This window comes from Paroedura picta, chromosome 8 (assembly GCF_049243985.1).
Source record: "Paroedura picta isolate Pp20150507F chromosome 8, Ppicta_v3.0, whole genome shotgun sequence".
Lineage (NCBI taxonomy): Eukaryota > Metazoa > Chordata > Lepidosauria > Squamata > Gekkonidae > Paroedura > Paroedura picta.
Window position 1 is genome coordinate 27,525,398 of NC_135376.1, and position 14,847 is coordinate 27,540,244.

General features: G+C 41.8%; 1 protein-coding gene across 1 annotated transcript in view; it reads right to left on the reverse strand.

Annotated features, from left to right (window-relative positions):
* Positions 1 to 479: 479 nt before the first annotated feature.
* GRK7 (G protein-coupled receptor kinase 7) overlaps positions 480 to 14,847 on the reverse strand; it is a 37,999-nt gene continuing 23,631 nt past the window's right edge. The window contains exons 3-4 of the mRNA XM_077348782.1: positions 12,508 to 12,782; positions 480 to 3,136 (exon numbers count right to left, since the gene is read on the reverse strand). Of these exons, the coding sequence (XP_077204897.1) occupies positions 2,818 to 3,136; positions 12,508 to 12,782 (594 nt within the window). The 3' untranslated portion in view covers positions 480 to 2,817. The remainder of the gene's footprint in view (positions 3,137 to 12,507; positions 12,783 to 14,847) is intronic.

A 14,847-nucleotide genomic window follows, 5' to 3' on the forward strand; every position in this document is an offset into this window, starting at 1 on the left:
AATGGAATTTAAAATAAAACTTTATACTGGGGAAAATATAAAACTTAGGCATTGGGTGATATAATAAGCATATCTATTGTAGTTGGTCTAAATTCTGGCCCTATGCCCATGTGACCCTATGCCACATATTGATTTCAAACATGTACTTTATCTGGAATGACATTTTTTATGCTTTTCACTTCAGCTACAAGAATACACAAAGCAAAAAAAGACCTCTTTCCCTTTTTCTGGCCACAATTGTTTCTAACTCCTCCCCATTCACTTCTAATGAAGGTATCAAGAGTTCTGCATTAATAGTGTCACCCAAAGCAGTTCTACTCAGAATCCTACTCAAGCACCTTACTCCCAGGAAACTGTTCTCAGGGTTGCACTCTAAATGTGTGAACTTGTAAAACGATGAGAGGTAAAGGAGCAGTGTGCAAAAAGACAGAAAAACACAACATTTACATAGCTTTGCAAAACTTTGAATTTGTCTTTAATTAGCTTTGTTATTACTTTCAAGATCTGAACTTCAGAATGATCAGAATTAACATTATGAGATGAATGATCAGAATTAACATTATGTGGATGCCCACATGTACAGTCTGCGTACCTAGATGCAGAGACGGCCAACGCCATCTGCTTCCACAACTTACGTACCACCTAGTCATCGTACGGCCAGATTGCTGCCAGCTGTGCCTGGGCATTACCTCCTGGCCATATGACCAGGGTGATACTTGCGGCTGTGCAGCAGAATTCCCATTTCACATCCATGCCTGCAGTCACACAGCATAACCCTAAGCTTGATAGTTAGCCAAACATTGGCTCTCAGGCCCTGCAAAAAAAAAAGCCTGATGGGCCTCTGGCCACAGAGTGGGTTGTTGGTATCCTGGACCCCATGGAGCCACAGATGAGCAAGATGAAGAACTGCCATTTCCACGGTGGCTGGATACATGTAAACCTGAAAACCACCTCTGATAGGCTTGGTTGTGCAAACCCACTCGGAAAAAAACTCTTCTCCCATGGCTGGTGGTCCAGATGATTCCTGCCACCAAAATGAGCCACAAAAACCTGACCCAGTCCTGCCCCAATTGTAGAACTGCAGCCAGGACCCACCACACCCCCAAATGATGGGGAGTTCCCTCCCACCAGCCAGCTCCCTGTCGGCGTTCCTCCCCCACAGCGGCAATGGCCCCCGTTAGATGAGTCTTGGGGGCTTTTTAGCTTTGTTATTACTTTCAAGATCTGAACATAATGGTCAGAATTAACATTATGAGATGACAACCACATGCATATCTTAGTTGTAGAGGGTGGAAGGTAAAGTTCAGTACTGCAAACTACATATGTTCATTATTTTGTTTTACTTGTGGAAAGCCTACTATTATATGAACTAGAAATATCTTATTAAGCTGTAGGTTATCTCCAGCCCACGAAGAATCAATATGTAAAGTACTAAAATAAATCCAAATCTTGCAGAATCCTTTATTGACATCTGTTTAAAAGTTCCTGCTTGCATCCATTTTAATATAATGTATATTTTAATTGTGCTCCTCAGCCCAGCAACGAGTCTGTAAGGAACTGCTAAGAATAAAAGCCTAATACAAATGATGATTAAAGTACTGTACAAAATATTTCTTAAAGAGGAGATTGTGCTGGATTCAGGCACAATGTAAGGATGCACTAGTGGCTGTCCGGCCTGCCCTCCATATGCTGTCTTCTCCAGTAAATCTGAAGGAAGGTGCAGCCTGCCATAACATTTCTCCATCTTCCCGGCATTGAACACAAACAACTTCATCTCAGAGTTAAGGGAGGAGCTGGATAATACAAACAAATTCTAAGGAGTTGACCTTAAGAATATAACATCAAACTCTGGTCTTCTAACAGCTATTTTCAGCCATTGAAGAGTCCCCAATAACACTACATTAGTAGCACATGGTTGCAGGCCTGTTTCAAAATATCAAAAAATAGATTCTTGTTGAAGTAAGACATTTACAAGAGCCAATACAGTACTCATCTAAGCCAGGGGTAGTCAACCTGTGGTCCTCCAGATGTCCATGGACTACAATTCCCATGAGCCCCAGCCAGCAAATGCAAATGCTGGCAGGGGCTCATGGGAATTGTAGTACATGGACATCTGGAGGACCACAGGTTGACTACCCCTGATCTAAGCTATACACATGTATGCATATTTTCCCCACATTAAAAGCACTTGTAAAAATAATTTATTTAAACCCCTTACTTGCAGAATAAGTATTGCTGTTGCCTTTCTGTTCTTTCTCCTCTGAAAGGCCAGTTACAAACTGGCATAACTCATTTGTAGTTTAATTTAAACTACAGCTTTCATCAAAATGAAAAGATATTATCAGGAAGCCTGATAGAAAGGTGAAACTGTTAGCAAAAAGGAGAGTTAACTATTATAACTATTATTAACTATTATAACAATGATAGATACATGGAGAACCCTAGAAAGGAATAGCCTATATAAACATAAACATAAAAAGGAATAACCTGTATAAATCAATCCACGAACCACTATCTCATTTCCACTCCAACAATGTCTTTTTTACCATGAACTTCAATGAATTACTACTGAACATTGCAAAGTAGCTGGCAGTCCTAAGCAAAATTATTTAAAATTCAAATGTCAGTTTTTGCACATTTTAGCAAGAAACCAAAATGTTGTGTGAAATCTTAAAAGAATCCCGATTCTTCATTTCAAAAATTTCCAATAAGGTATCAGCCGGAAACAGGAAGAGCTTATTCAGTTTGCTGTAAGGATGTTGATGAGTCCTTGATGAACATCTCTGATTTCTGGAAATAACATTTCAGATGTCACATTTATAGCAACAAACAAACTGCAGACTTGCCACTTACTATTCTGTTGGGATCATTCAGTTCTTTGAACAATCCTGTTTCAATTATTTCATTCTGCCAAGATATAGAGACAGCCCCTGTGGAAAATTTCTTGTAGAATTTACTGTCTTTGTCACTAAACTCAATTCCTTTAACTTCAGAGAAGTCATCAATGTCTGTAACATCTTTGGCATAGACAACAGATGGATCTGGCACAAAGGGAGGATCTGTGACGCCTCCCTCCAGCCTACGGAAGTTTATGGACTTGAAGAATTGGTGCTTTCTGGGATCGTCATCAGCATTCCTGCAACAAGACAAAAGACTGTCAAGCAAACGAAAGCATGCTCTGAATGACAGAATTCCATTTTGGGGGATTCAGTTATTATGAAATATGCTAAGTGTGTCCTCATATACTTTTGTCAGCAACAAGACATATGCAGTAGTGTTATAACACCATAACGTTGTAAAAAAAAAAAACACAAAACACACCAGGAGCTATGAGGGAAGGGGGGATGAAGGAAAAATACAAGTGTATGGCATCAAAACCTACCCGCAAAAAAGTGGGGGGGGGGAGGAAAGAAACTTCATGGACAGGGCTTTATCTTGTAACCCACCACGAGACGGTTTGTCAACAGCAGCAGGCAACAAATTCAATAATAATCATAATAATAATCATAATAATAATCATAATAATCATAATCATAATAATAATGATAATAATCATAATTGGACAGCTCATTGACCATGGATGCCGAAATGACAAAACTAGCAAGATGATGTCTCTTTAACTTACATTGGTTCACCAATGGCCTTTCCTAGAAAAGATGAAGTTATCATCATACATCTTGGTAGGACACACTACATGTGGAACTACCTTTGAAAACAATTTGGAAGCTACAACTGTCTTAGATATGGCAGTCAGTGTACAGATAATTACTGGCTGCACTAAAAACATCCCCATCCTGTGCTAATTATTGGATGCCAGCATGTGAATCTAGACTAATAGAAATTGTTGGTGTTAACCTTAAAAAGGCTTATATTCAAAGGACCTAGCGGACAGCTTCCAACTATGCTACCAGTTAATACGCTGATGTCAACTGAGGATGCTTTATTGAGGGAGCCCCCATTGGAGAAATCTGATCAGTGAGAAGCTGGATGAGCAAGTCTGTGATACGTCCCCCTCCCTGGAATACTGCTTAGCATTAGCTGAAAATATATTTTATTCCAGGTCTTTAAAAAAATAACAATTCTGCCCTTGATGCTTGTAAGTTTGCAGTAGCAGCTACCTATTTAAACTGTTTTAATATTGTAAACCTTGGACATTTCTTTTTCAAACAGAACAATGTGATATAATTATTTTAATAAAATAGATAAATCACCTCCATGCACACAGATTTTATTCAAGACCAGCCAAATGTTAGGGGGGAAAAGACGCTTGCAGTATACAAACATTAAATACGTGATTTTATATGGCCAAAATTCTATGAAATAAGAGTGTGTGCACATTTCTTAGCAATAATCTGTTGCTTTGCATTCAAGTGATAAAAGAATTAACAGAGAGCTTGGGTGCAGGTGCTTAACCATTTCTATCATGTACATACTTGGACACTTTTCTGCTTTTCTATGCCTTAAGTGCCAGCAGATTGTGGGATAGGGAATGCCGTTCTGAATAGCCAACTCCTACGCCCTGCTTAGAAAGTGACGTTTTAGCACCACCCCCAGGCTTTTTTGTGCGTGTGAAGAAATCACCGTAGGGCACAGAGTAGCAAGAAGCAAGGAGGTGCATCCATAGGTTTTTTAAAATGGCTTTTGCCCTATAGATATCCCAGTGAACTGAGCTCATAATTCGGATACCGCTTCAATTTCAATGAAATATAGTTCTGTTAATGTAAGATTTTTGTTTGTACTAAAAGCATCAGTTCAGGCCACTGGCTGTTCTAATTGCCACGTTCATGACCAGGTTTGTTTACGCAGTCTCTGTTGTTTCTGTAGCTGGTGGCTTAAGGTTGCTAGTATCCCTGGGGCAGGGAGGGGATCTTCTGGCTGGCCTCTTGTTTCCTGCCATTGCTGAGAGCTGCTCCTGTAGAGAGCTGCTTGTTATTCCTGGGTTACTTTCTAAGGGACAGTGTGCATTGATGGCACTATATCAATAATAACGAATAATAATAACTTGTGTACTCTTTGTCATTTGGTAGCCGGCTACTTTGAATCAAATGTAACTCTTTTAGAAGAATCTTTTAACGTGTGGCTTCCTAAAATGCCACTGAAAACATGGCTTAAAAAGAGAAAGGCTGCAATCAGGATTCATTTGGGTGCTTTAAAACGAACGAGCGCTTTGACATTTTATTTATATTTTATTTTAAATTTGTTATTTAAAAAAGGAATTATATCTGGCCTTTCTCCCTAACAGGAACCCAACCTGAGGTATCACATCATTCTCCCCCCCCCCTTCCCTTTATCTTCACAAGGACAACCATGTGAGGATAGCCTGAGACACTGTGATGGGCCCAAGGTCACCTGTGATTGGTCACCTCTAACCAGTATACCACAGTTATGGCTGACAACAGCTGGGTGGGGTCTGGAGTCCTTCTGAAATTACAATTGATCTCCAGACTGTAAAGATCAGTTGGCTGCTGTTTTGGAGGGTCCAGTCTATGGCATTATATTCCACCAAGGTTCTTCCCTTCCCCAAATTCTCCTCTTCTCCACACTCTACCTCCGCCTAACATCCAAGCGTTTCCCAACCCAGAATTGGCAATTTTAACCATGTTGGCTTTCTATTCCCAATTTGTTTTATCCCAGAAAAGAAGAAGGGAAAAACAGTTTCTGCTTCTTTCCTATCACAGAAAAAAGGGATTTGTCAAAGAGCTTTGATGTCTGTTTTTGCTATGTGAAGCTACAAGGAGGGGGGAGGTATATATGGGAGATGAAATGGTTAATCTCTGCGGCTTCTGGCTCTTCAACAGAAACAAAAGAGTAAGGTGTACAAATTAAAGCTGCCTCTGAGAAGCTTTAACTTATGCAACAGGTACTTAAACAGATTACCCAAGGTCTCAATGACCTTAGCAGAATTTTTAGCTAATCTTTACGTAAGGATGAGCTGTTCTTGAACAAATGTCTCCAGTCTTAGGCAGAGATAGGGTTTTTGTTTTATATGAACCACCCTGAGCCTTTGGGGAGGGCGGTATATAAATATAATAAATAAATAAATAAATACATACATACATACATACATTGACACCTCTATATCATGGATGGCTTTTCCCACTCGTAATATTTCCAAGTGTTGCTTGGACACACATTTTCAAGTACATATTTCAAAGTACCGTATTTGCCGGCGTATAAGATGACTGGGTGTATAAGACAACCCCCCAACATTTCCACTCAAAATATAGAGTTTGTTACATTACATTACAGTACTATGGGCCACTATGGGCAGCTATGTCTATCCCAACTGAAGTGCACCTGGCATATAGGATGACCCCCCCCCACTTGGAGGCATGTTTTTTAGGGGGGGAAAGTAGTCTTATAGGCCAGCAAATACTGTACATGTTGTGGCTATGAAAAACAAGCTCATTGTATACAAATTTCAATCTGCTCATTCCCAGTTGTTCCACATACCATCTACTAGTACAGAATAGTTGACTTATAGGGCTGTGTTTTGTCATGTGTATTTTGTTAGCTGGCATTTTTGTTCTAGTGCTTGATTGCACTGCTTTTATTTCCTGTCTGTGTAGCTCCACCAATTGAATTTGAGAGCTGGATAACAATTTTATTGCTATATGGTACAGAGATCTGGGTCACAGAATAGAAGCCTCTTTGGAATCATGCAAATTTATCACAACTAGCAAAAGAATGCTAAAGCAGCATATTTTAGAAATAACAGCAGCATGAGAAACATCTGCACAAATAACTTTTGCAAAGCAGTTCTCCGCTTCCTTAGAGGTTAATATAACATTCAACAAGCTGGAGCAGAAGACAGAATTACCAGGAACATGGATCCATAAAGATACTTCACTGTTTGTTTGCAGGCAGTAAATGACATTTGCAGTAGTGGACCTTGCAAAAATTCTGTCAATTATCTCAGGAACCAATCTATCTCTGCTGCAGATCGGTTGTATGACATAAGGCTTTATTACTGTTGTCCATATATCTATGGCAGGAATGTGTTTGTGGTTTAAATTTTGTTTTATGTGTATCAAATTTTATGCCAATAAAGGTAGATGGAAGGGACCAAAGGATGATAACAAGCAGAAAATTCAGTCAGGCAAAATTTGTTTAATCTGCACAATTGTATATGTTTGATCGAGTGAGTTGATATATAGCCTTGAAATATGATGTGACTATGCATTTGACTACATTAACTTGTTAGGGGGAAAGGTACAAAATGGTGCTGCCCTAAACAGAGCTACATCCTTTTAAGCCTATTGACTTCAATGTTCTTAGTGGGGTATAATTTTGCTTAGGATGGCACGGGAAGTCTGCTTCCATGGCAGGACACATTACAGTGCTCAGTCATACACTTTTTAACAATCAGATGTGCTGTTTATTTAAATGAAGATTCCATACAGCAATAATTGTAGAGTTATCTTCCCTATAAAATTCCCAAGTGGTAATAGCCTACTGTTAGTTTACTTGGAAGTATGTCCTCCCCAACAAAAGTTCAGCTTCTCATTGCAATTTTCTTTCTCATTCTTTATCCCCGACTAATTAATTACTTCCTTGTCTCTCATGACCATGGCTTTCATGAGTCAATTATTAAGTAACATTTTTGTTTAGCGAATACATTTTTCACTTTGCAGACATAGGTATGCCTATTTTTATTATTATAACAGCACAGTTACAAAACTGTCATCAATAAATAAATTATCAATAATGAGCAAATGTAAAACAGTACTATGTTTCCTCTACCTTCCCCCAACTAAAAATGAATCTCTTGTCCAGAAATGACACAGTCAGCTACAAGAGAACATGAGGTAACTTATTAAGGTAGAAATAAAATATTAAAGAGTTGGTGGTCATGATAATACAATTAGTAACAGTTCGTATTTTTATTTATTTATTTATATTAAAATTTTTAGACTGCAATTCCCGGAATCAACTGGCTCGTGGTGGTTTACATAAAATCTAAAATCCCATAAAACAATAGCCATACAAAACCAAGATGGCAGTAAAATCATAGCTACAGGATAAGCCACTACACCCCCACTCTACCCCAACCCCTATACCCAGCAGCCACTGATCCTTCAGGAGGGAGCCTCAAAAATTGTGTTCCGGCAGGTTTTTACAGGCCTGCGCGTGAAGGGAGCAGTTCTTCCTAGCCCAGACTTCAGCCAAATGCCTCGCAAAAGAGCACCTTGTTACAGGTCCTGTGGAAAGCTGAGAGCTCTGTCAGGGCAATTATCAAACCAGCATTAATTTTTTCACACTTCAATCCTCCTCTTTCTCAAATGAACCATACATAGTATAGTCAGATGTGCATAAAATAAAATTTAATACAGTGCTCAGTGCCCAAAACATCAATTTGAAGCCTGATCCTATTAACTCGGTAATTCCCTGTGTCGTCAAAGGTCTTTTGCCCGTGTGACTGTGCACAATATTGCAGTTTACCAATGCCATCCTAAGAGCACTTTCCTGGAAGTAAGCCCCAGTTGATAAACCTGAGTATGATCCTAATCAGAATTCAGGCTTTTACAGCATTTGAACACAGTAAGACTTAATTCCAAGGGAAGATTGGACAGTCACACTGGGCTAGATCCCAATTACTCCCTTCTGCTAAGACTTCCTCCAAGAAAGAAAGATGGCATTTGTTGGAGCAAACACATTTTCCTTTGATTGAACTTCAGAATGCCCATGTGACGTGCTCACAAGAAGTACAAGATCATGGTGAAAAATCCCCATGTGGATGCAGGCCAGAATTCAGAAAGTGTAGCTTCTCAAAGAGTTAAACAGGCATAAAGCATACATCACTTTAAAATGCATACATTTGCACTATTATGCCTTTCAGAATAGGAAGAAGTTGATGGAAAGTCTGACCATTTCTGCACACTTCCTGCTTACAAATGCGGAATGGTAAATCTCAAGTTTGCAGCCCCCCTCATAGGGAGACCCCTTCCATGTTTTCCCTCTGCCCCATCGTGGCTTTTTGCCTCCTGACAAGGCCACGAGGGAAATCAAGCCGAACTTCTTCCTCTGCTCCTTGACTTATCAATCACAACAAGCCACCAATCACAGCACAGCAGTTCTCTCATGGACTGAAACTTTCTCCCTCCCAGCCCTGAAATTAATTTTTAAAGTACTTCTGCATTGCTATGAAGTAATGCCACAACACAGATGCATTTATAATAACAATCAACACTGCCGTGTTACTATGGAGAAACACCAGAACGATACAGCATCCCCCCCCTTTGGAATTCATGTTCTTTTGCAGTTTATTTCTGTCTGGGTGGATTTCTGGGACACTGAACGTGGTTCCTGGAGCCAAAAAAGACATTTTGTGCTAATGGCTGGCTTTAAAACATAACGCTCAGACCCCTGCATGATTAGGAGAAGGCAGCCTGATCACCTACTCCCCCCCCCCTCTTTCTCAGATTATTTCCCACCTCCAGAAAATAGAAACAGGGCTGTTTATGCCTGCCTGAGTTGTGAGAAGGCTGGACAGGTAACTAAATACCAAAAAGACATTTTGTGTAAATGATTGGCTTAAAAGCAAAGTGCTCAGACCCCTGTATGATCAGGAGAAGGCTGCTGGATCACCCATCCCACCTCTTTCCCAGCTCATTTCCCACTTCCAGAAAACACAAGTGGGGCTATTTTTGCCTGCCTGAGTTGTGAGAAGGCTGAACATAGTCCCTGGAACCCAAAAACAAGGTGCTTACACCCCTGTATGATTGGGAGAAGGCAGCCTGATCACTCCCTCCCCCTTTCCCAGTTCATTCTCACCTCCAGAAGACAGGAAAGGGGTTGTGTTTTGCCTGCCTGACCCCAAAAAGACCATGGGCACTTTAAAGAAGATTTTATTTCACCTTTGACAATGTAGGTTTGCAGCTACACTGCAACATGGACCGCATCATTTTAAAAAAAATTACTTGGAGCAGGAAATGGAGAGGGGAGGGTGGATGTGAGAGTAGGACAAAGCTGCCAAGACTGTTGCTCGTTTTCCCCTCCATACAGTTTTATCCCTGGGTGCTCACTGATGGAACACGCAATTTAGGGTGGTAAATCCAGTTGTGGTGATTCCCGAACGCACAAGTTAAAAATGACGAAATCTCAACCTGGCTACTGGACAGGCTCGGGATGCAGCGATGTCATGTGGAGGGGGCTCTAAAACCTGCCAACATTTGAAGGCTGTCCAGGAACATAGTCTTCATGTGGAAATGGTCTCTATGTCACATCTGATTCTCTAAAGGTCACAAAGCCCACAAAACTACAGGAGAAGACTTTCTTTAGGCTTTTGAAATAATTTAATGGCTGAGATATCCCAGTTCTTTCCTGTTTTTCCCTTGCAGTGCTAAAAGCAATCTGAGGGTGCTAGTTTTGATTGGAGAAACAGCACAAGGATAAAGGGTTAATTCCTTATTCCCTAGCATTGAGCCCCATATAGTCCACCTCCCCACAGGCTGGTTTTTTGAGGCTTATGAGGGATCAAATTGTTCATCCCCCAACATAGCATGTACTTTGGTCTTATTCTAGTGAGTCCAGTAAAAGTCAAGATTTATGACATTTTAACAAACAAATCTTGAATCAGTTACCTTGTACCTGCAATGAGAATGTAAAACCTACATTAGGTAGATGGTATATTTACTTTCTGGCACCGCTAATATTCATGTCTGTGTCAGAATATCATATATAGGTCTCTTTTAGAGTCAATAACAATGCTGCAAAACCTTCTAGTAACTTAAGATCTGGTTTCCTAATCATGAATGAATCTATCACTTTGGCACAGAGGCAGCAGCAGAAGCCAGATGAGGCTCTACCTATTTGACCAAAGATAGCTGCTACTCCAGTATACGGTGGGTCAAGGCAAGGAGGGGCTGAAGCAAAGCTCAGAGCAAAAGTGCTGGGCTTGGTCAGCATGGGTGGAGCCCCAAAGGGGAAAGGAAAGCATGCTAGCTGAGAAAGGCTGAGGTAGGAGGAAGAAGAACATAGAGGAGCTGGGGCCTTGGGCAAGATAAATCAACCAGACCTGGGCAGGTCTGGTGAAACTGTCCTATGGCAGAGGCATAATTCAGCCCCCATTAAGGGGCAATGTAGGCAGGCGAAGGAAACTGCTCATGTGGATACCTGTGTGGATATTATTCTTGGCAATAATGAGAACGTTAACAAACATGGCTGAGTCTGTTGCCTATGGAAGAAGCTTCTGAAGTCTTGCCACACACTGATGGTGCCACAGTCACTTATTAACTTCTTTATCTAGAATCATAGAATTGGAAGGGACCTCCTGGGTCATCTAGTCCAACCCCCTGCACTATGCAGGACACTCACAACCCTATCGTTCATCCACTGTAACTTGCCACCCATTTGAACCTTCGCAGAATCAGCTTCTTCGTCAGATGGCTGTCCAGCCTCTGTAAAAAAATTTCCAAAGGTGGGAAATCTTCTTAATAAAACCGATGGGACTGACAATGCACTCCTTAAGTCAAGTCAAGTCAAGTCAAGTCAAGTTTATTTATATGGTCACAGAGCAGAATGCAGAGATTAAGCATAATAAAACTTTTAAACTTTTATGCAATAAAAGTGTTCACTATAAGTAAATGAAAGGGCATGTGACTATAACTGTAAATATTTTGTACCCTTCTGGCAGGATGCAAAATTTCATGGATTACATGGATGCAAAATTTCATTATCTGGAATGAAACTGGAAGCTTTTCATCTATGAATAATTATTTGGTCCACTCCACTTCAGTTTGCTTTGGTTTCCTATCCAAGAGGGGACAAATAAGCTAGATACACTCATTAAAACTGGAAGCAATTGACCCTGCATGGGGGGGAGGGTGTTCCATCAATAGGAAAAAGGCAGTCTGAGATTTCTGCCAAGCAACTGCTGACCAACCTGGAGTGCCCTTTTCCTGGTGGTGGGAAAACCTCCATGTTGAGAGAGGGCTATGTGGCTGTACTGCTCGCCCTAGGCAACCTGCATTTGCAGGGCTGCCCGTGCAAGGCTGTGTTCCAGCCCCTGAGGCCGACCTCCCATGTAGCCTCTTTTCTGGAGGGAGTATAGAGGGAGGCCTGCTGCAGCAGTGACGTCCCAACTAGGCCATGGGCAACCACTCTGGAGGGAGGCTGCAGACAGCCAGACCTCTTGGCAGAACACCTACTGTGCTGCAGCCGCACCTTCTCCAGCACTAACAACAGTGTGCTGATCTCCACCACCCTCAGACCGGTCATTCGCAGGTTTGTCATTTTCTTTTCCATCTGTCATCTTGTTTGTGCATGTGTGCAAAGGCAAGCACTTCCCCCCCAAAGGCAAGCACTTCACAGCAAGGTGTTTACCACTGTCATGGACCAAGCCTTGGCCAATGTAGGGGCAGCCCTGTGGCTGGTGTCTCAGCATGCTTGCCAACTGCCTTCCCTTCTGCCTACAGACATCCCCAAGGGGGACATTGCCTCAGTTTTCAAATGCTTATTGTTACAACAGGCCTTAATACTAGTTAATCAAATAAAGTACAAACATACCTGCCTCCTAAACGCTCTTCCGGTTTTTTAGCTAAGAACATTCTGCAAATATCTTTTGCTCCCTCACTGAAGCCGGAATCCTCAAATGTCACCTCATCTTCTATGGTTCTTCTCTTTAACTCTTCTTTACTGATCTTCTCTTTGTGATTCCTGAATGGAGTTCGAGCAGCAACCATTTCATAAATAGTGCATCCCAGTGCAAACCAGTCCACAGGGTAGGAGTAAGTCTCATCTTCCTTTAGGATTTCAGGAGCCATATAGCCATTAGTCCCAGCCTGTTATGAACAAACAGCTTTAATAAATAAAGATACTAATAAATAAATACCCATGAATTAGGGGGGAAAAGGTTAACATTGCACACAACTGCATTTTAGTTGCAGATATTAGTGATGTAAACTGCAAAAATCTCGATACAAATGTACTTCATAATAATTTTGGCAAATTCGTCTGATCTAAAAAAAGAAAAATAAATGTATCTTTTTACTTAGGATCTAATTTTACAAAACATAACCTTTGCCTTAGCAATGGGATATCTGCTCTGCATGCAGAAAGTTCCAGGTTCAATTTCCAGTCTCAAACAAAAGATCAGGCAATAGGCAATGCGAACAGCTTCTGCCTGAACACAGTAGACGTTCCTCAGGCCTGACTAGACTACGCTGACCTTGATCAACCAGGTCTGATGGTATAAGATAAGCTCATGTATTTAGACAAAAGAGCAGGTCCTTGATCAAACCAATCCTGAATTCTCTCTATAAGCTAAGATGACTAAGAAGAGGCTATTGTACTTTGCTCACATCATAAGAAGACCAGAGAAGACCATAAGAAGACCAGAGTCAATGGGGAATCGTGCTAGGAAAAGGCAGTAATACAAGAAGAATACCTGACATGAGACAGGTTGACTCATTAAAGCCAGTTTGGTGTAGTGGTCCATTGCCCATTGCTTTCAAAGCTTGGGCACTTCAGTTCGTTTGGACCCTAGCCATTTAGGATTCTAAAGGTCATCATATTTGTGAATATTCCTGAAGATAAGTAGTTATAACAATATGACTTTACACAGGGACAAAAGAAACCAGACTGATAACTGTTTTGACTAATTTTGGTGATTTTAGAAGTTATTCTTTCCTGCGTTCCCCTCTGTCTTGCTGAAAACTCTTCTGTCAATCATTTATTTGTTTGTTTGTTTGCTTGTTTGATTTCTTACCCGCTGCTATCGCAAAACATCTCATGGCGGGTTACAATAAAAGATTAAAACCCCACATGGATTAAAACATTAAAACATTAAGAGAACAAACTCCGGCAGCAAATAGATAATCCTCCCCCCCCCCCAGTGCCTCAGGGGTCAACTCCCAGAGATGCCTACTATTCCAGTTATAGAATAGAGCTAAATCTGAACACTCTTAAATATGGAGGGGCCCCTAGATCTTCCGCACTCTGGCCTCAAACGGCAAAAGAGCTCCAGCTTACAGGCCCTGCAGAACCATAACAGTTCCTGCAGGGCCTTCAGCTTTTCCAGGAGCTCACTCTAACAGGTCAGGACCAGGCCCTGGCCATGGCCAAGGCCAAGAAAACCTTTCGCAGGCTGGGAACCACCAACAGTTTAGTACCTGGAGAACACAAAGCCCTGCAGGGAGCATAAGGTGATAGGCAGTCCCTCATAGGCAGCCATTGCTGGGTGGCTGCCTCAGGGGCTGCCCTGCCACTCAGCCACCGGCTCACCTTTGGTGCTCTCTGGTGGCCACTATGGCTGGGGCTCCCCCTCGACATGGCACTGCGCAACTGCTGCTGGCAGCACCCCCCAGCAGGCAGCAGGAAGTCAGGGGTGCTGGTGGGAAAGTAAGTGGAGCAGGGGCTCAGGCAGCAGCGACATCCCTTGGCAAAAGACTACCCCCCCCCCGGCCTCACTAAAATTGTCGACTGGTCCCCAGTTTAAAGCATACACCGGCCTTTGGCTCTGCACTGTAGTAATCCAACTGCTCCTCTTCCTGCCCCATCCGCTGTGTTTCCCATTACATGGTATTGCGGCCCACAGTGTCAGGCCCCTTTTTAATCCATGAAAACGGCATGTGCTTGTCACATTTTCAGTTTTCGTCCGTATTGCGTCTTTGCATACAGAAGCCAGGCTTGCCTTCATTACATATGGGGCTGCCATGCAGGCAGTGGCTGAGGGCTGGAATAGGGATCACATTAAAACCCTGGATCACTAGCACTCTGAGGCCTTCTGTTCATATGTGCGAGTTCCATGATTCTTATCTTAGCAGCTGTCGTGGGGCGATGGAAGCCTGTCTTCATTGTCGGCCACAGCATCATTTTTTGGGCCTTGAGATATGCCACAGAGTCAGA